This window comes from Ochotona princeps, chromosome 10 (genome assembly GCF_030435755.1).
Source record: "Ochotona princeps isolate mOchPri1 chromosome 10, mOchPri1.hap1, whole genome shotgun sequence".
Classification (NCBI taxonomy): Eukaryota; Metazoa; Chordata; class Mammalia; order Lagomorpha; family Ochotonidae; genus Ochotona; species Ochotona princeps.
The window spans coordinates 52,585,147-52,606,528 of NC_080841.1; the positions used below are offsets into that span (position 1 = coordinate 52,585,147).

A 21,382-nucleotide genomic window follows, 5' to 3' on the forward strand; every position below is an offset into this window, starting at 1 on the left:
ACCCCAAAAAAATCTTCCTTTGAAACTGTCTCAATTTACCTGGCTTGCAAACTCACTACTAGGATCAGCTGAAACAAGGACACCGTGTTCATCCCTTTGAAATCCACTGTGAGACCAATATGCCAGGTCGAAAGTAAACGTCTTTACATGCTCTGGGTTCTTAGGGTCCTGAACAGAGGTGGTGGTTCCGGAATGCATGGAAATCACACATTTGCTCCCAGAATTCTTCTCTCTCTACAAAGTACAAATTAAAACTTAATCACTGATTTCTGTTATTCAAGGTGTTTTTGCAAGCCTTCACACCTAGTAATTAAGTCAGGAACTTGCTGTCCTTTGTTAACAGTTGATCTTAAGGTTTATTAACTGACCACTGGCAAATTTCTTCAATGTCACAAAACTTGACACAGGATTAAAAAATAGCAAAACTAATTTCCTGAGAGACACTCAAATGACGTGATAAAGGCCTATGGGTTAACAAATTCAGTCGTAAAGAAGACAGGATAATCAGAACATCATAAAAAAATAAACACTAACCTAATTCTCCTTTGGCAAAATACTTCAAGCATGTGAAGTGTTCAATAGTGAGGATGAACTGTACGATATCAGTAAGAAAACATTTGGCAGATATCAAAAAAGATTAGAGTAGAGCACAGGAGGCTACAACAGATTGGCATTAGGAAGGGGGACAAAAGAAACCCTATGCTTCGAAATCTGTAAGGTGAAAAACATAGAATCGACTCATTTTATATTAAAAAAATTGATACTTGAGGACCTATGTGATACTATAATTTTTAAAATTTCTTAGCTGTTGTTACAACAAACAGTCGCTAGTTTATTCCCTAAACATTTCAGTAAGGCTTGCCTCTATCCCAGCCTCAAGTAAGTGGACAGGACCCAAGGACGTGGGCCATCTTCTGTTGCTTTTCCCAGGCTACTACCAGGCACCTAGAGCAGACATGGAGCAGTCGGATTTGAACCAGCGCCCCTGAAGGGATGTGGTGTCAAGGCAGCCCATTTCCTTCACTGTTTACAACAGGAATCCTGAGTAGCTTCAGTGTCCCATTTACAGATAAGGAAACAGGCCAGGTTCTTTAATCTCACAAAAGTCAAGACTGGATAGGCTGCTAGAAAATTAAATCCAAGTCACCTTAACCCTGTACCTAAAATGTCTTCAAAACTAGTTCTGAGCAGGATGTTGTGATGAATGAGGAGCTGCATTTGCCAAGGTGGGATATCTGCGTGTTCTCCTGAGTTTTCTTAACTCCATCCTTTCTTCTTTGCTGCTACTCTAACCTAATCACTTTTTGGTCACGAACAGGAGTAAATCCCCTATTTTTGTAAACAGAAAGTACAAGTTTCATGAATTCCCTAAGCATCCTGGCACAGAACCACTTCTGCTGGCTGTTTAAAAAACCGAAGTCCAGCAGTGTAGAATTAAGGCTAAATCTCAAAGGCCAACATTATAACTAACCAACGCATTACTTAGAAACTCTTGAAATTCAGGATTAAGACTATAAAATGGTTTTGTTTCACAGCTTCATTTAGGGCCATTTAATTTGCATTCCTTGATATTTTTTGGAGAAACTATACACTTCAGAAGCCCAATCATCTGCTACCCTCAGTTACCTAGCTGAACCTTAAGTACATGAACCTATTTAGCTGCCTGGCTACCGATAAGGTTTGTTCATAACGTAACTGTCACAAACAACTGGAAATGCGCAGAGTAATGTTGATGGGTAAGAGCAAAGCATATTGTTCAAACAGGAGACCTCATACAGCCGTGATTGTATTTGGGAGAAGTTGCTGTCAATTTAATTTGGCCTTCTCAGGCTGTTAGAGCTTGTGTGTCCTTATCCAAATTTTACTGGGCTTTTGTAAAAGTTGTATGGTTTTAGTATTAATCCTACTGTTATAAGAAGTTCCTTCCTTAATCCAAGATCATTTAATAAACTTCTTACATAAGACAGAGATCATAAGACTGAGATCAAAGGGTTTTGTTCTGTGTTCAGTTTCAAGTACAGTGTCTGTGATGATCGGTTGGTTGTTCAGAATTACCTTAATCCATCCAGTGCACGGAGAAACTGAGACGAACAGCTGCTCTAAGATCTTAGAATAATTTATCTGCTATCCTAAAATGCTGCAGTCATATACTGAAAAAGTGCTTCAGCAACAAGCCATGTAAATACTTAGCATTTTTTAAAAAGCAGTTAGAACTGAGAGTGTTTGAGTATGACATTCCTTTTATAGGAGAAAAAGTACATTTCTTGAAAATAGGCACCATGTTCACTATGTTTACCAAATTGCTTTAGTTTAAAAACAATTCACTTGACAATGATTCTCTTGCCATTTTTTATTGTGCTACTTGTGCAAAAGTGTTTACTTAATAATGTTCAGATCTTAAATTATTCATTTAACAATTTCATTTAAATAACTTTAATATTCCATAAATGACAAGCAGCTTAAATAGAAGTTTGTTAACTCTCATTAAAAAATTCATAAAATCAAAGTCAGTTAAATTTTCAACAAGGCAATGTAACCTTTACCACTAACCTGACTGAAAGGCCGCACGCGCACTGCTACTTTCACACTGTCGGTACCTGGCACAGGCATCTTCATCATTTTCTCATTATTCATACTGTTACTTGGTAGAAAAATAATGTAAAAAAGCACACAGCTTACTTGTGCTTCACACTAAAGCATTAATAGCTTGGCCAACAAGAGCAGTTCATTTTCGGATGATCAATTATTAATGGTCCATTCATTACACACTATCAATTACTTGTTATAAATTATTTTACATTACTTACTTATTGATGCATTTAATAGCCTACACCAAGTATCATTACATAATTGTGCAGTCACACTGCAAAATGCAGAGTGCTTTTATTTCTTTTTCCACATCAACTCATATTTCAAACCCTCAATAAAATCGTGCCTGAGGTTCCTGTGATAATTTGCTAGTTTTGATATCTGAAAATTAAGGGATTCCTGTGATTCAGTACCAAGCTACAGTACAAAATCTGTCCTGCATTTTCTTATCAACATTAGGCACACAGCAAGTGCACTGAATAGCCATCCAACAGACTGATCCTATATTCTTCTCAAACCCTTTTGTGAGGTTGCTTGTAAGCAGTGAACCGGTCAACTAACCTGGATTATCAGTCTCTGAATAAAGAGACCTTTTAAAGATAAACAGCCTTTAAGCTTGCTGAACAAGAAATGCCAACATTATAGGTTAACCAATGCATTACTGGGAAAATTCATCTGAGGTAGATTACACAAAATTTGTCTAAGTACAAAAAAGTGGCAAAGTCACATGCCCACAATTTCAACATAGTGACAGCCAAAAACAAAATACACTTTATAATTAGAAATCTTAATTACAGAATCAAAGTGCATAAATTATAAAATAGCAACTCTAAAATAACCAGTTTGATCCTCATTCTAAGATCTATTAACTAAAGAAATAGGACCAATGCCTACTAGCATATAAAATCATTAAGACAAATCCCCTCTCAAAAATCTAAGACACAAACTACTGTGAAGTAGTAGACACTTTATTTAACATTCCAATAGCCATATTTACATATTATATAAATGTACGAAGTCTTAATATAAAATAGAAAAATTGCCTGGATTGTAAGAATCATACTCCATAGGGAGTTATTTTACTACTGAAGAATTGTTTACAAAAATTTACAATAATTTATATATAAATTATTTTCTTCCAAATTAGATGATTTTTAATAATCCACACAATTGTGATCTTTTTACAAATAGGTGTACATTAAAAACTTGAAAGAAAAATTAGAGCATTTTTCTGCGTAGAACTTGCTTTGGAAAGGAAGACAGTTTCTTTCGGTTCTTTCCAAGAGCTTTTCCTGTCATCTCTGTGGCTTTTCTTTGCTTGCTCTTTCCTCCATCAACTGGGCTTGCTAGGGGAGAAATCAGCTTGATTTCTACTGGAGGAGGTGACCAAGAACCTTCTTTATCTGTGTTTCTGGAGGTGGAAAAATAAGAATAAGCACATACACTTGGCTTCCCAACACTACAATAGAAATTTTAGGGATAATTTTGCCTAGTACTTCGATTTTACAAGAGAGTGAAATGATGTTTTAGGTCATAAAAGCTAATTAGGGTCAGAGTTTTTCACTCTGTGATCTGAGCATTTAATTAACAACAATCACTGTTGAACTTACATGTTCTAAATGTACTAACAGATACTGTGAGGTGATAGGAATGGGTCAAGCACTATTAATCACAGTAAGAGAGCTAAGCAGGTCCTCGGAAGCTATCAGAAATAACAATTCTCAAACACCAGCAGTTATGTAATTTCACAAATATGTAGTTGTTTTCCCAATGAAAATGATATCACGTATTATGGTCAACAGTGTGACTAAATCAGTTTTGAGGCATGCTAAGATGGGGATGGGTTTCTGGCCTTGTGGTTAGGATGCCTGCACTCACTTCCTGGGTTTGGTACCCTTTCAGCTCCTAATTCCACCTTCCTGTTCTTATGGATCCAGAGTGACGGGCTGATGGCTCTAGTATTTCTTGCCACATGTGCGAAGTCTGCATTGACTTCCCAGTTGTGGCTCCAACCCAGCCCTGTCTTGGGTGATCAGGGAAATGAATCAGCCAAAGAGTTTTATCTCTGGTCTCTGTCTCTTAAGACACACATGCAAAAATAAAAAGTTCTACCTTATACTTTCATTAAATTCAGCCATGCCTAAGCACAGCATGGAGAAAATGTATAAGTATTTCTGAGATGGAGTGATTTTCCTGTGGATGCAGTTTAACTGCTACTAGCAAAGTAACACCAGGATTTCTACATTTATGATTCCTTGCTACTAATGTATTTAACTAATGAGAAGACTAATCATTCCCTCTCCTACTGCACATACTGCAGAAAATAGAGATACTGGGTATAAGTTACCACAGCCAGTCACCTTTCTCTAAAAAAGGATGAGTAGGTTTTCATGCTAGGTAGAGAAACCATCTCACTTCAAGAGTGAAAGCTAACCATAAGCACTGTAACTGGCCCTGAGAACTGTCCTTTTCCAATGAGCCTAATTTCTCTTTCAAAATTAAGACTTCTCCAATCTAATTTTGAGTAGCAAATGCATAAAAATTTCAGAAAAGTCATACCTGCTTGCTTGTCTTGTTTCTGCATTCCTGACTCTTCTCACTTTTTGCTTTCTCACAGTTTCTCCTGCCTTAGCATCATCTTCCTATGGGTTAAAGATTTTGCAAAGGTAAGTAATTAGAAATTTGAAATCCACATTTAAAAGTTCTATATGGAGTCAAGGCATAACCCTACTAATGAATCCAAACTCAACAGATGCAAAATTTACCTCTTCTATTTTTAAGAAATTTTATTTTATGTTTATCAGTCCTTTAGGACTGCTCTTTATTCCTCATTTCCAACTCATTTCACAGTCCTGTCAAGTTTTATTTTTCAGTGCTACCACTGTCCACTGCTTTTCTGTTCCCATTATTTCTGTTCAAATCCAGACTGTGACATCCTCTTGTAAGAACAGAGCCACTGGAGACTACTGTGTTCCTCCCCAGAATTCATCTTTCAGTCACAGATAGCAATCCAAATATATGCACATGGCTGTTTGCTAGTTCGTGAGCATTCCCTACCTCCCACCACTGACATCCTGAGATAAGCTTTGACTCTGTGCCTCGCAGGGAACACCTGCACCCACTATCTTCTACCTTCTGTAAATGACACCTATCACGTTTTGGAATAACTGTGTTTTTGTCTTGCAATTAGGCTGCGTATTAGATTCAAACTGTGAACCACAAAAAGTAAGGGAGTTGCTTAAAATACTTTTGTGTCAGCCTTCGCCACTGCACGGGAACTGACTTATGGCAGATACTTCAATACAAGCCTAGAAATTATGTACTAGGGACACACAGTCCCTGAATTATCTTCATTTTAGGGTTATGTACAATTAAGTGACAAAACCAACACTCTGAAATGTGATTTCCAACTGTGCTCTGTGCATGACACTCTGGGGGACATGCAGGTCCCCATCTTGAATAAACCCATTCAAATAATTCTGTGGCACTACAATCTTTCCCTAAATTGCAAGAACTGGTAGTGTATCAGTGACATACTAGAGATCTGTCTTCAAGGTAATGTTTCCAAAGATGCAGAGGCCATACAATTTTGGGCTTTTAAGTATACATGAAACCTGTTTTTAAAAAAACTTTTTAAAAACATTTTAGAAACTTATTTAAAATATTTAGTATTTACTTTAAAAATTAAAATCAATTAAAAAAAACACTCACAAATCGCATATTCCTTACCAATTCATCTACAAGCTTGGACACAGTTGATGTATTTTTTTGTCTGGTCTTCAAAGCAGGAGATGAAATAACAAACTGAGAAGTCAAATCTGACACTAATTCTTTCAGCTGTGCAGGAGCTTCTACTTGTTTAGCTGAAATTGAAACAGAAAGCATTTATCTTTTTCTACCTCTACAGATATGCTATCCTTGTTTCAACTAAGGTGACATTTGTAATAGACAATCCTGAAACCTGGAAAACACTGGTATCCTAACTGGCTTGTTTTTGGAAGCCAAAATAACAGGAAACATCCCAATATCATTAGGGTAAATCAAATGTTGAATGGTATGGGTTTAAAAATTTCTGCACCCAAATAAGCCTATTGTTTAATTTCATTTCCACAGACTTTTCTGAAGCACCCCTGGTTTAGTAGCTTAGTAAAGTCAGCTCAAATTTCACCCTCAGTGTCTTCATTACAAAGTGTGGGAAAAATCTAATCAACAGTGTGAGGGACAGGCGGAAAGAGGGGGAGGAGCATTCCTGGAAATAGTGTTACGTTTACCTAGCCATCCCTTTCACCTTAGAGTCACTCCACAAAGGGACCTGTCAACCACACCAGAATGAATCTTTTACGACTTCCTTTTCAAGAACTTCTAAAGCATAACCCCCACTGAAGTTGTTTTGCCTCATAATTTTAATGTTATAAATGTATGATTTATTTATGTGCATGTGTGTAATACATAAAGACACTCTCCACCCTTAGGGAGCTACATAAGCCCTGTTGAGAAGGTATAATATACATTGATCAAATGATCATTAGCTGAGTAAGTGACAATGAGACAACTGGGCATGCAGACCTGTCAGTTCTGCCCAGCAGTGATTATGGGCATAACGTGTTTCTTAATGATGTCAAGTGATTTAAGGAATTTAAAATGACACAATGAATCATAAACTTCTTGAATTTCAAACTTTGTAACTACAAGTCAGGTATAGAACAAATAGTGCTTTAAATCAAAATAATACTCTTAGCCAACTAAGATAGAGTGGTCTAGATAAAAATTAAAAGTACCTTTCATTTTTCTTGGAACTTTTGAAGCAGGAGGAGAAAATAGAAAAGATTCACTCTGTGGTTCAGAAAGGTCTGACAACAAGGTGGCCTTGCTAGACCTTCTCCTTGTGATACAGGAGGATTTAGTAAAAGCCGCTGTCGCAAGCAAGCCCTCTTGGTCATTTGACTTTTGATCTTCAGATATGGCACATAATGGACGCTTTCGGCTTTGGTTTTCAGTCTTTCTGGAGAGCTTTTTCTCAGAGCTCATCACTATAGTGAGCTCCTCATGTGGCACTAAAACCGACTGTTCTGAAGCTGGTTTTGCAACATCAGTCCTTTCACTTCTCGCTGGGGTGTTTCTTGTAGATCTCCTTTGGATGCTAACAACTTTTCTCTTTGTGGGGCTTTCTTCCTTAGCAGCCTTAGATCCTACGTCTTCGGATGGATTCAATTTTCTTGGCCTACCACGTTTCCTAGGTGTGTCAGGTATATCAAATCCTGCCTGAAGAGTCAGCTTGGATGAATCAAGTTTTGAGCTTTCAGTTACATCCAGTGTACCAGCATCTCTCTCTTTGCCCCTTCTCCTAAGTTGAAGAGGCAGATCCGGGTCATAGGATACCGCATTTTGCTTCAGCTCCGTATCTTCCGAAGCTTCTGAACTGGCATGTTTGGATTTTCTGATAGTTCTGCTAGGAGTTGCTGCTTTACTCACTTTCATGTTATTTACAGTTTCAACACGTTCCTGATTTTCTGCAGAAGTTTTCCTTCTTTTAGGAGTCTTTTTTGATGAAGAGGAAAGCTTAACTTCTTTAGCAGTTTCTTCAGGGGCTGGTTCCAACGGCTGAGATGACTTTAACCTTCTTAATTCCCTGGCTGGAGTAACTGGCAGTTCCTGTTCCATCGAGGTGTCTTTATTCAGTTCCTTTGTTCTCTTTCCTCTCCTAGAGGCAACAGAACTTTGAGGTACATTTTGGTTTTGATTTTCAGTTATTTCCTTGGTATCAGAAAAGGAACTCTCTGATGCCTCAGAAGGGATCTGTGTTTTCCTTGTTCTCTTTGTAACAGACAGTCCCAGCACCTTAGAAGACTCTTCCTTTTGTGCTGAGCTGTCACTCGGGTTTTGTAAGCGTTGTCCTCTTGCTCGGGTTCTAGAGGAAATCGTGTCGTTGGTCTCGCCGACCTTGATGGTTGTCGTACTTGTTTCCTGAACGGTCTTAACTGCAGATTTTGTTAACTTGGTGGAAGACATTACCTTTTGGCTTATTAAGGGTATGTTCTCATCCACTGACCATTCTATTGTATCTGAAGCCATTTCTTTACTTCTTGTGTCTTTAATCACATCTAATAAATTTTCTGCGATTGCTACTTTAATTGGTTCAGGCACATATGGCAATGTCTCTTCCTTTTGGGACTCTTGATCACTCGTTATGATAGCTGGTAAGTTCACAGCACATCCATGATCACCATTTTCTGCACTGCTTGCAAGTTTTTTGTCGGTCACAGCGCTAGCTGCTTTAGGTAACATGTTAGCTGCTGCAGAGTCACCCATTTCAGTCTCTCCTTCTTCACCTTCCAATATCAAAGTAAAGTTGCTCTGAGCCACAAAAAGCTCTCCGTCTACTTCGGCAATGTCACATTCAGCAGTGTCTTTATTATCAGGTAAGTCACAAAATTGTTGCTCAATGCTATCAAAATTATATTGAAGCTTAAGAGTTCCTGAGGGATACAACTCATTGAATGAAAGATTTTTAGCTGCTTCTGAATCCTGAGCTTCAAGCTTTTCATGTTCAATTACCTAAAATGAATTAAAGAAACTGGTTGAAGAATTTTATTCTATATTTGAATCTAACACACAGTTTTTAAAGGAGTATCCTACTGTGGGTGTGCACATTAAAAAAAAAAACTACATTTGATATGGCAAACACTTATGAGTTTACTTTATAAAATGACCATTTTAAGCAATCACACTTTCTCACACTCAGAATAATTAGAAATAGATTTTGAGATTATAACTGGAATTAAAGCAGGAATTTCACATATTTCTAGGTAAAAAGACTTTTAAACAAAACCTTGGATGCTAATAGGTGTGAGAATTAAGTACTTATTTTCTCACCCGTAAGAAAAGGAAAGACAAACACCCCCAAATGTTTTAATGAAAATCCCCAAATTACCTAACATGTCACACTTTTCTAAACAGTATGATCCCCATAAGGTTGAAGAACAATTCACCTACATAAGCTCCCTTGGGCTAGACTGAATGCTCTTCCCTTTGCTGGGGCTGCATAAACCATGAAATTCCCAAGGCTTTCAAGTTCAGTACCTCTCCTGCAAGGGTTTGGTGGAGGAAGGAATGCTCCTTGCATTTACCTTTTGGTAAGGGAAGGGGAGAAAAAGGAGGAGGTAGACAGTAACAGAGAGATCTCCTGACCCAGACGGTAGAACATTGCCACCCATCTAGACAAAGACAGTTTCCCACTCCCCAAACATTCAATGAAATGACAGATTGGAAAAAAAAAACCCTAGAAACGAGGATTTCCCCTTATGCATGCTCATGTTTATCAGGTTCCCAACCACAGAACTGGGACTTTAACAGTGAGAAAACTCACAAGAATGAATATGGATAATGTGATAACTTTTACGAGTTAGCAAACTTCACAATTTCTATATAATCAGATTTCTAGAAATAACTGAGTTAGTTTTCCATCTTAAAATTCGTGAAGTCTTTTCTGGACTATATAGAAGGTCAGCATCACCCAGGTAAATATCATTTTCTGACAAGTATACATTGAGAAAAACCCCGTTTTTATACTCTGGATAGCTTAGCTTCTGCAGACAGGTCTGACATTTAAACTTTGAGTTGAATACAAAGCAAAAATAAGTAAAACCAGCTGCTTTAATACAGCCTTTGGTTTTCTTGAAAACCAATTTCTTGAAGTACTTTTTTCTATTTAAAAAATTTTATATACTTGTTTTTTGAACAAGACTTTTAAGCGGTTTTTATATAGTAGTCTGGTAACAGAAGTTACGTTTGAAAAGCCCACAATGTGGAAGAATGGAATAAAAGTATTTTCCTAAAAAAATTTCAAAATAGATGTCTAATTTTTTAGCATTCCCAAACTTTTGGAAATACTACTACATTATTAGGTTTAGACTATTTCATGCTTTGAAACTTATCTAAGACAAACCGAAAGGCAAAGCAAAAATTAAAATTTTTTACATGAATTCCTTGAGTGTCAGGAGGACTGTCAGAAACCGGAGGCTTCTCTTCTGGTAAGTTAACACCTTCTTTTAGCACACTGACTTCTATCTCATGATCTTTTAAGTTCAATGCAATTTCCCGGTCATGTCCATGTTCAGAAATACTAGGGCTTTCAGAGGCTCTGGAATCACCAAAGCCATCAGCCAAAGCTGAAAGGAAAATCAGAATTAGGCTTCATGTTATCTTAATACAGTATTATACTGCAACAAAGCATGTTAACATCTTAAAAGGGAAAGTTTTAGAGTATTTGTATGTTAATCTCTTTTCTTCAGTATTCGGTGTTTTGCGTCAGTCCTTGCTTCTCGGCCTTTTGGCTAAGATCAAGTGAAGTATTCTATTATTCAGATTAAACAACACATATTTACTATCCACAAAGATAAAACACAGAAAATGAACTTAACATTTTAAAATTATGCCAGTAATTTTTCTCAATTAGAACAGGATTTCTGCCCAACTGTGAAATTTTTTATATGCTGGTATTTGCTTTGAAGAGGCTCAGTTATTTATTTCTTATTAAACTCACAGTATATCCATCAGGTGACTACTAGAAAACCAGCCACTCTTAAGTCATTACAGAATTAGGTGACGGACAAGCAATCTGAGCTTTCATCAGACTATGAAAAAGGATTAATAGGTCACTTTTGCAGAAAGCATCTAAATGCAGTACAAAAAGCACCATCATTTCTAGACTTATCAGTGAGAAAAATGTCTCCTTTCCTCTGTCAAAGTTCTGTCATTAGCAAATATAGGTCATATTTGAGTTCAGAGGTTATGAATGATGCAAAACTCAAATATGACAGACTAACACTTGAAAATACTAATGGTTTTTTTTATTTTTAACTCAACTGCTTCACTTTGTATTTAACAAAAACTAAAGACTTAGAGAAAAAAATACTGTAATACTTTTCCTAGTATAAACAATAATGGGGGCTCTTGTCCCTCATATGCAAAGTACTAATAAAACAAAATGAAAAATATTATCCCTTTCGGTTTAGCAGAGAAACTGGAATTTTTCCCTTCTACTATGGAAATAGTAATTGACCTTTATTTGAGAAAACATTTTTTAAAAATCTGCAAATACTTGGCCTACCAAGTTCAATGTTACAATGTCCAAACACATGTTGCAGAAATAAACTAGCAAACAAAGTGACCAGTGGAAATGTTTACAGCTAATTAATTATCCATACCTTATCAACTCTATGAAATGGTTATTATTTCTACTGAAAACTTTATTACAAACTAACACGTGTAACCAGTTTTGCTGTATCTTCTTTCAACAGGTGCAGATCATATACACAGGAAAAAAACAATGTTCTTCAGATGTATTTATTTAGCTTAGCGGCTGAGGCCCATATCCCACCTGAGTATGTGAGTTCAATTCCCAGCTATGGCTCTAAATTCCTGCAGTGCAGACTCTGGGATGCAACAGAGATAGTTCCAGTAACTGGCAGAAAACCTGGCCTGAGTTCCCAGTCTCACCCTGAGGCTAGCCTGGGCTACTAGGGACGACATCTGGGGGTGAGCCAGTGGATGAGAGCCCTCTGCTCAAACAAAAAAAATGTTAAAAACCACTAAATTCCATGTAATGGTATATTTCCAGGAATACATTTATGATTTTTTTCTAATGATAAAGTCCATTTTGTCCTTAACTTATGACTATCACAGAATAGAAAAAGCCATTGCCTTGTAAGGATATGAATCTCACAAAACCAAAAAGCAGACATACATTCTGGCTGTTGAGAGCTAATATACTCCCTTGTTCACATTCCAAAGCAAAAAATATGCCTACAAAAAAACATTCCAAGACTTCTATTAGCACCACATAGAATCTTACAAGTAGTTGATATTCTCCTTAGAACATGGATATCTTAAAAGAAGCTGTTCAGATACAGTGGGGAAAAATTAAGAAAATATGGACAGTAGATTCTTTTGTTCTGGGTAAAGAAAAACAGCAAACAAACAAATACCAGCTCAAAACACTGAAATGAAATAATTCAATCAAAACAATCAAAAGAATACATACATTTATTGTTATCTGCTCTAGCTGTAGAGAGGTGGGTTTCGTCAGATAACATTCCTTCCTCCAAAACTGGCATCTTGGATTTCAGGGAAAGGATTTTCCTTTAGAAATAGAAACATGTATTTTAGTGTGGAAAAACCCACATGTGCTACTTGCTTTAACCCAACTGCTTCTTCACTTGTCATTTTGCTAATAAAAACTGAAGTTCAGAGAATCAGTATTATTTCAACGTATTTTAAATAACACTGCAAAACTTACAAGTGAAAAAAAAATGCTGTGCTTTTTTAAGATTTTATTTTGTGCAAGAATAGCATGGTTTTAAGGTACAAATGACTTTTAAATGCTTGTTAGTGGTAAGCCATTTTTAACAATTTGTAGTCATCCAAATAAGTCTACCAATCACTAAGGAACATTCTTATGTACTCAGTGCAACCAGCTTAAATATTTAAATGCTTTTAGAAAATGATGAGATTGCTGGAACCTATCTTAACTCATGAGATAAAATTTAAGTTGTGGAACACACTGACAGTGGCCCTAAAGCTAGACTTTCCTCAAAACAGAATGAAAGCGTGCTATTTTTAGTAACAAGACAAATAATCCTATAAAGTGTATTTTTTTTTTTAAAGTAGGTATATAAATATCGATACTACATTTACTTACAAGAATAATCAGTCCACTAAACACACTGATTCGTTAGCTGACTTTTCAATAATAGAAGCAGTGCAGGGTTATATTCTAATGCAAGCTCCTTGGAAATCACAAACTAAAAACTATACCTGCTTGCTAGAGATCACACTTTAAATAGCACTGCTTTATAACACTTAGTACGACTGATTTTCTGTTAACATAATGTATTATTCAGTCAATAAAAATGAAAACTATCGGCCTTCCACAAGTCCCAGGACTGATTATTCTGAGACCACTGCAAAGAGGAGGCAATGAAGAAATACATGCTGTAAGTCTATCTTTTGGTTTGCCTCCCCCCTCCCAAAAAAGGTCTTAATTTGGAAACGTGTCACATATTTCACTGCAACCACTAAGCAACACACAACTACACCAATGAACTTCCAAAATAGAAAATGCTACTGAAATGGAGATGTAAAAAATCTGCATAAGCATATTTTATGACTACTTCACTTCCATTGCATTTCTCCAAAAACATATATTTTTCTCTGTAAGCTTACCCTTTGTGGATGGATGGTGCATAGTGAGAATCAGCTCCTTGAATGGGGCTTAAACGATTTGAATCTGTAAATGCTTCCTCTCCAACTTCTAAAATGCCAATACATCATACAAAACATTAATTTATGCTAAATAGCAGTTACTAATGATATTGGATTATAGCTTACTTTTTAAATTTATTTCAGAGGCAGAGACAGAATTCCCACCTCTGCTGGTTCACTTCCCAAATGTCCACAATGACCAGGCCTGCACTAGCTGAGCTCAAGGCCTGGGCCTGGCTCCTCATTCCAGCTTCCACTAAAGCAAACACTGGTAAGCGACAGTGGAAGGCTCAAGCTGAAGCATCCCTGCAACCTGCAAAGGAGACCTGGATGGAGTCTGCAGCCCTGGCTGTTGTGGGATACGGACAGTGAGGTGAGTGTTAAGTCTGTCCCTTACACAACAACAACAAAGATTTTCTGGACATGAGCAATTAATGCTTGTGTTTACTTGCTAAAGATACCATAGTCCAAGCCTCACTGAAATAATTCTTAAGCAAGCTAACTCAATTAGGCAACAAATATTTCTCCAAAGAAGTTACGTATGACAGTTATTACTCTGTTGGTTATACACAGTTCAACTAAGGAATTCTTTATAGATAAACTACGTATGTATGGGGTAAGGAACAAAAAGCTTAATCTTTCTATTCTACCAATTCCAAACTAAGTCTTTTCGCATCCCTATGTTCTGGCTTCAACTATAGTATCTCATCTACAACCTAGTATGCTGTGAGAATATAATATTTAACGTAGAATTTTTCTTATGGTAAAAAAATCATAAGACATCAATGGCAATTTTGAGTACTTGGTAATAAATTCTTACCCATTTGTTTCTCAAGGTCTAGAGGACTATCATTTTTCTCAGTTTGTTCTGTTAAGTTTGTAATTTGCTCAGAAGTATTTGCTGATTTACAGTCCATAAAAATAACATCCTCAAATTCTTCTGGTGATGGCGCATCCTGATAATCTAAGATAGTCTGATCTGATCTGGTTGAGGCAGGACTGGTTTCTTTGCTCATATCCAGTTTCTCCAAACTTTGTGAAGATGTATTCTGTGACCTCACATGTGTTATTTGATGGTCATTTTCAGGGCTATTCAAAGGAAATGACAAGGTTTTATCTTTGTTTTTCAGCCAATTGGCTTCTCCTTCAAGTCCACACTTATGGAAAGATGCTGTAACATGTATTTTGCTGTCCTCTGCAGCCTATTTGAGAAAAAAAGATTAAAAAAAAAAAAGTAAACATTGGTTTGGTCTGGTTCCTAAGACTGCATATGATAATTTGCATATTGTTATCTCACTTTTTCCTTCTAAGAATGAATATATTCTTAACATATTCTCCTAAGTACTATCAAACTTACCCCAGTAGCACCTTTTGCATTCATGCCTTCTTCCATGAATGAAATTCTGGTTTCTTTAAATCGTAGAGGAGGAGTAAGAGACCGCCCTGTTGATAGAGAAGGAGACCCCAACGGTGTTGTTCGAAGACCAGACCTTAGGATAGATTGAGGCGTAAACTCAGAAAATCCAGACGAGGTAACTGACATGGCCAAAGTTTTGGCTTTCTGAAACAAAAAATAAATGTAATTCTACCATTAGTAATTACAAAAGGCACACAGAGACAGACACGGCCAAACGAATCACAGTAGTGGTGATGTTCTCGTCTACAAAAAAAATTTGACCAGAAAATTTTATTTCAGATTACCTGAAATACACAAAATTCTACCAGAGCTTTTTCATATAGAGTTACAAACTTAAAATTGCAAGGGTAACCATTATGCTGCAGCAGGTTAAACTTAAGACACCACAGCCCTTACCAGGATGTCTGGTTAGATCCTGAAGCTATGTTCTTCCAAGCAAGCTTGTCTGCAAAGCAGCTGATAATGACCCGAGCATGTGGGCTGCTGCCACTTACGGGATGCACAGCATGTATTTCTCAGCTGCTTGCTTTGGCCTGGCCCAGGACAAGCTACTGTGGCCATTCGGGCATAAGCCAGGAGACAGCAGAGCTCTGCTACTTTGCCTTTTATAATAAGCAAGTCTTCAAAACCAAACCAAACCGAACCAAACCTAATATTACATCCACCACTTTTCTAAAAGTCTTGTTCTTTTTTTTTCAATTTAAATTCAATTAAAAGCCAGTTGCTAAGATAAATTCTTTAATTTGTAAGTTTTTAGTGAGGTGAACAAGAAAATTGCTTGTGATAAACAGAACCTAAATTATGGGAAGCTAACCTAAACTGCTGAGACAAACATCAAGGTTTTACAAAAAATTTCCATGAATTCAGTAACTTGATTTTATCCCCTGAAAATGTCCTATAATCAGAAAATAACTTGATGCTGGCATGCAAATTATTCAGAATTTAATTTCATTTGCTCTCTAAAAGCAAATAGGTTTTTAAAAATAGGTTTTTTAAAAATACCACTAGATTACTGAATTCGGTTAGCTACATTACAAGATTATATACATAATTATTCTATCTATTGGCATCATGCAAAAAGTTATTCCCCAGTTTTATTACATCTGAACTTAGTTGCTGAAAATACAAAATAGGATTTTTCTTTAACAGATGGAAAAAAATGTTAGAAATACTGTACTGGATATAAAGTTTAATGAAACATAATTTATAACTTGCTTTTCAACTTGTTAGGAGTAGCATGTACTAAAGTTTTTAATTCACTGTGGAAAGCAAGAATTTATGTATTTCACTAGAAATGCTGGATCTTAACAACAAAGAAGCCACAGCATTTGGAATTCAAAGCGAAACCCTGGACAAGGAACTAGTGAATAACAAATATAAAAACATTTAAAAGTGGTATGGTAGGGCCTGGCGCCATGGCCTAGCAGCTAAAGTCCTCGCCTTGTAGGCATAGGATCCCATATGGGCGCTGGTTCTAATCCCAGCAGCTCCACTTCCCATCCAGCTCCCTGCTTGTGACCTGGGAAAGCAGTCGAGGACGGCACAAAGCTTCGGGACCCTGCACCTGCGTGGGAGACCCGGAGGAGGTTCCTGGTTCCCAGCTTCGGATCGGCACAGCACCGGCTGTTGTATTCACTTGGGGAGTGAATCATCGGATGGAAGATCTTCACCCCTCTCTCTCTCTCCTCCTCTCTGTATATCTGACTTTGTAATAAAAATAAATAAAAATCTTAAAAAAAAAAAAAAAAGATTTATAAAAAGTGGTATGGTAAAAGATCATTGCTAACAGGCATCACAAGTTTTTTGTGACTTAGAAGCCTGTTCCAATGGTCTACCTAATAATTTACTATGGAATGTGGGGAAAAAAAGAAAAGGCTAACCAAGAAAAGAGAAACAGAAGCAATTAACTGTTAACACTTTGTGTCAGCAAAGGACTAAGATAATGGAAAAGAAATGCTTAAAGCTACTGATTAAAGAGATTGGCTATTTTTCTTACTACCCAAAAACTACACAGCTTTTGCTGACTGTTATATCATATAATACTAACCTTAACTATAAGAGGAGTTTCAAGTATGCAGAATTCAGAAGCCCTGGAGGTATTCAGATGTGACCCCTTCAATTGTGATCTTAAAGGCAATACACTGGATGGCAAGTACAAAGGTGACTTGGGAGGGCTCTGCTGAATCAGACCCAGACATTGAGAAGGTTGTGGAACAGGATGAACAACGAGATCCAGCAATCTGTAATCAGAATACACATAACATTAGAAAACTTGTGGTTAGCTTCCTTATTGAGTTATACTGAACAAAAAAAATTTAGCAAACCATTGAACTATTCAAACTTCCATATTCAAAGATCGTTAAAAACTGATAATCATCTAACATTGTGTCTTACTAAAGAATTTCTTACCGAGAAACCTTCTGTGATGTTTTTGAAATAGGTGTTCTAACAAATGCCTCAGGGAGTTCCAGATCTGGGAGAGAATATGCTATGGGAGCTGGTTCTTCTGTTTTAGGACTACAAAGGAAATGAACATTTTTAACTTTTGATATGTATCACATCAAGCACTTACAAAACGCAAATGTAGCACTTTTCTATTTAAAGTAAAATCTTTCTGTGAAAAAAATAACCAAAATAAAAATTACTTCCAGATTTTCACACATTCTAAGAAATCCTGTGGCAACAAGGGTAGATTGTTGGTAAATGTTGATGATGCCCAGGATAGGCTAACAGATAGCATGGCTTTAAACAGGCTACAAATAACATACCTAATGTAGGTTAAGATGCTGTTTTTAGGCTCACTGCTGGTCCAAACTTCTCCAATTTTAGACAACACATTGTTGATGAAAGAAGATCTTGTTAATACTGTCCCTGACACAGCTTGTTTTGGAATTGTTGATAATGGCTTGGGTCTAGAAACTGTAAAAGAATATTGGATTTAATTGTATCTGTTAAAAAAAAGATATTTAAAAAAAAGTCTATTTGAAGTCCAGCGCAGTAGCCTAGTGGCTTGAGTCCTGTCCTTTCCTTGCATACCCTGGGATCCCATTTGGCCACTGTTTGGGTCCTGGCTGCGCCACTTCCCATCCAGCTCCCTGCTTGTGAACAGGAAAGTAGCAGAGGATGGCCCAAAGCCTTGGGACCCTGAACCCATGTGGGAGACTCAGAAGCTCCTGGCTCTTGGCTTTGGATTGGCTCAGCTCTGTCTGGACATAACAGCCACTTGGGGAGTGAGCTGGTGGATGGAAGACCTTTCTCTCTGTAGATCTGACTTTTTCCAGAAAAATAAATAAATAAATAAATAAATAAATAAATAATTCAAAAACAAATGTCTAGTTCAGAAAGAGTTTCTATCTGTTGCCTCATTTCCCAAATGGCTGTGGAGGCTGGGCCAGGCAAGAGTCAGGAGCCTCAAACTGAATCCAGGTCTCCCAGACAACTGGCAGGAAACAATTTCTCTGTTTACTAGGGTCTACATTAGCAGGAAGCTGGGGTTAGAGTTGGAAACTGAATTAAAGTAAAATGTGGGAATGCAAGCATCTTAACCAAAGTTTTAACCACTAGGTTAACTGCCTATCATAGGATTTTCATTAAATAATCATTAATGGAAAACCTCTTTCTGTCTCTTCTCAGTAACTCTGTCTTTCATCTAAAAATAAAAAAATAAAAAAACAAACTAACCAAAAACTCACCAACAGTAAGCTAAGTATAAGATAATGATGGATTCCACAACCTTTTCTAGGTCAAAAGGTCCCAACATTTTTCAAAAGGTCATACCTTCTCGAAGCACTGATGATCTTGACAGATGATAAGGCTTAGCTCTTTCAGTGGCTAATTTTCGCTGGACTCTAGGAAGAACCTTCCCATACTGGTCTAATATAGCATTTCGAGCCACTGATCTCTCTCGCAAACGAGGATCACGGTCATTCTATTGGACATAACATAATGGTCATATATTCCACACTTACAATCTAATTATGAGTATCTTTCACCTACCTAGATTTTACAAAACAAGGATTTCACACACATACCTAATTGCTAAATCCAAATTACTAACAAATACCCAATTCTACACAAGTAATGCAAACAATAACTGCCATTTATTAAACATCAATGTGTCAGATAATATTTTACTCCACATAAGAGTGGTATTCTATCATCATAACCACCTCAGGGAGCTATTACAATTTTACACATGAGCGACTAATGACAGAATCTGTGTCCAAGGAAACTGAACCAACCACGGAGTCTGATCTTTTCAGCTCAATGCTCTATGTACATACAAAACTAATTAAACTTACAAAATAATATTTCATATTCCTGCCCTCTATTGCTTTCTCTAATTTTCCCTAAGTGAGCTGGTAATCTAGCAACACTGCGAAGATAAGGATTCTCCAAGTTCAAGATAATGTAACTCATGTTACCAAACTACAAATTCTTACAACAAACCAAAAAGTCTCCAGTTTTCCTTATTCTTTATTCCATATTACAAAAACCTGAATCATACCGTAAGATTAATCTTCAGAGTTTGGTTCAGTTTCAAGGCAGGGATATAATTGGCACGCTGCAAATGGTGAACTACGAGAAATTCTCGATTCTGAACACTGGCACTGGTCTGCAAAAATTTCACCAAACAGTCCTAGGAAGAACAAAATCCATTTGTAACCCATCGAGTCATCATGAATTCCTGGTAAGATTTTATTAATAAGTGATTACCTGTTCGGTGTCTGTAAATGGTAACTTCAGTAAATCCTCCATTAAGCCCATCTCCTGACAGATTTCATATGTGTGCTTTAGTAACTCCTCTACATTCAACCTATTAGAATGCTGTCGCAATAAATTCCAAGCTTCAACCATGCATCTGAAATCAAAGTTTAGTTTCAGAAAATCTATTTACACATTCAAAGCAAGTCATTTATCTACAGAATCTTGTTATTTTTCTGTTAAAATTTAAAAATTATCTTCAAAATTTCTTGAATACTAATTGTATCTCATGTGAACAAAATAAAATGTTAAAAAGCTATTTTTATACTGTTTTTACTAAAATGCTACATAACAGAATAATACAACATAGGTGTGGCCCAAACAGAACTGAAAGATGGGTGTGGTGTAGCAGAAGGCACATCTTAAGTGACCACGGGACTGAAAAGTGAAAAAGAATGAGTGACTGCAAGTAGATGAGAAAAATATTGTATTTACAGGTTCAGAATCCAGCTTAATTAAACATTCCAACTGATTTACAGCATGATGTAATTGGAGAGTTGTGGTCAAATTTTAGGTTTTACACCCCCAGAGGAAGGTACTGCAGATAAAAGGCATTGTTGAAAGATAAAGTATAATTTTGTAATGCAATCAAATACTATATATACTGCTATCTATCTCATCAATTCCATTTTCTTTAACATTTATGAGTTTTAATTTTTAGAGTATATGCTTACCTATTGAAAAGCAATACAGTGAGATGAAGGATAACATCACTCCCACTGGACACCGCTGGCTTCATTGTCTGAATGTATCTGAGGGCTTGTCTGTGTTCACCCTGACTCATAAACGCTTCAATAACCTTTGCATGTTGCCATGACTCCGGCTTTGAAGTAGTTGGATGAAACAAAAGCTCCAAACCACTCTGAAATTTACATGAAATGCTAAATTATAAGTTGCATTTAGACATAGTTGCTATCCTTTAGAAATACTAAAGCTCACAAAAATCAAGATAAACCAATTTAAATAAGATGAAAAGAGGTACTTCAATCTACAGCAAATTTTAAAGAATGCTTCACAATATCCTCATATCTTTGATACATTAAAAAAAAACTTTCCATTGACTATTCCATTTACCAAACCCGGATATCAATGCTTTCAGGGTTCACACAATATCCTATACATATTTGTTACCCAACAATCACTGCATCTGAAATTTTCAGAATTGTTTACTTTCTGCAGACAATAGGAATCCTGGAGTTCTAAACTGTTTTTTTCTTTGTAATCTAGTAAGACTTAGTGAAGGCACACTTTTGAGTAAATCAGATCTCCTTTCAAATTATCTCTAGAAACAGGTATCTTTTACATAAAATACAGTCACATATATTTTCTAGCATTAACAAAGGTTTATGT

The 21,382-nt window shown here is 36.6% G+C and overlaps 2 protein-coding genes across 4 annotated transcripts in view; both read right to left on the reverse strand.

Annotated features, from left to right (window-relative positions):
• The window catches only part of LOC101523578 (kinesin-like protein KIF28), a 44,860-nt gene extending 42,226 nt beyond the window's left edge, over nt 1-2,634 (reverse strand). Inside the window, exons 1-2 of the mRNA XM_004578848.3 lie at nt 2,551-2,634; nt 40-234 (exon numbers count right to left, since the gene is read on the reverse strand). Coding sequence (XP_004578905.3) covers nt 40-234; nt 2,551-2,634 — 279 coding nt within the window. The remainder of the gene's footprint in view (nt 1-39; nt 235-2,550) is intronic.
• AHCTF1 (AT-hook containing transcription factor 1) overlaps nt 2,336-21,382 on the reverse strand; it is a 46,686-nt gene continuing 27,639 nt past the window's right edge. For all 3 annotated transcript variants that reach the window (XM_058669440.1, XM_058669438.1, XM_058669439.1), the window contains exons 21-36: nt 20,707-20,894; nt 19,985-20,129; nt 19,776-19,907; nt 19,046-19,196; nt 18,037-18,187; nt 17,678-17,785; nt 17,316-17,508; nt 15,209-15,412; nt 14,672-15,053; nt 13,813-13,900; nt 12,632-12,729; nt 10,567-10,757; nt 7,368-9,144; nt 6,319-6,452; nt 5,149-5,231; nt 2,336-4,000 (exon numbers count right to left, since the gene is read on the reverse strand). In XM_058669440.1, coding sequence (XP_058525423.1) covers nt 3,808-4,000; nt 5,149-5,231; nt 6,319-6,452; nt 7,368-9,144; nt 10,567-10,757; nt 12,632-12,729; nt 13,813-13,900; nt 14,672-15,053; nt 15,209-15,412; nt 17,316-17,508; nt 17,678-17,785; nt 18,037-18,187; nt 19,046-19,196; nt 19,776-19,907; nt 19,985-20,129; nt 20,707-20,894 — 4,218 coding nt within the window. In that variant the 3' untranslated portion in view covers nt 2,336-3,807. The remainder of the gene's footprint in view (nt 4,001-5,148; nt 5,232-6,318; nt 6,453-7,367; nt 9,145-10,566; nt 10,758-12,631; nt 12,730-13,812; nt 13,901-14,671; nt 15,054-15,208; nt 15,413-17,315; nt 17,509-17,677; nt 17,786-18,036; nt 18,188-19,045; nt 19,197-19,775; nt 19,908-19,984; nt 20,130-20,706; nt 20,895-21,382) is intronic.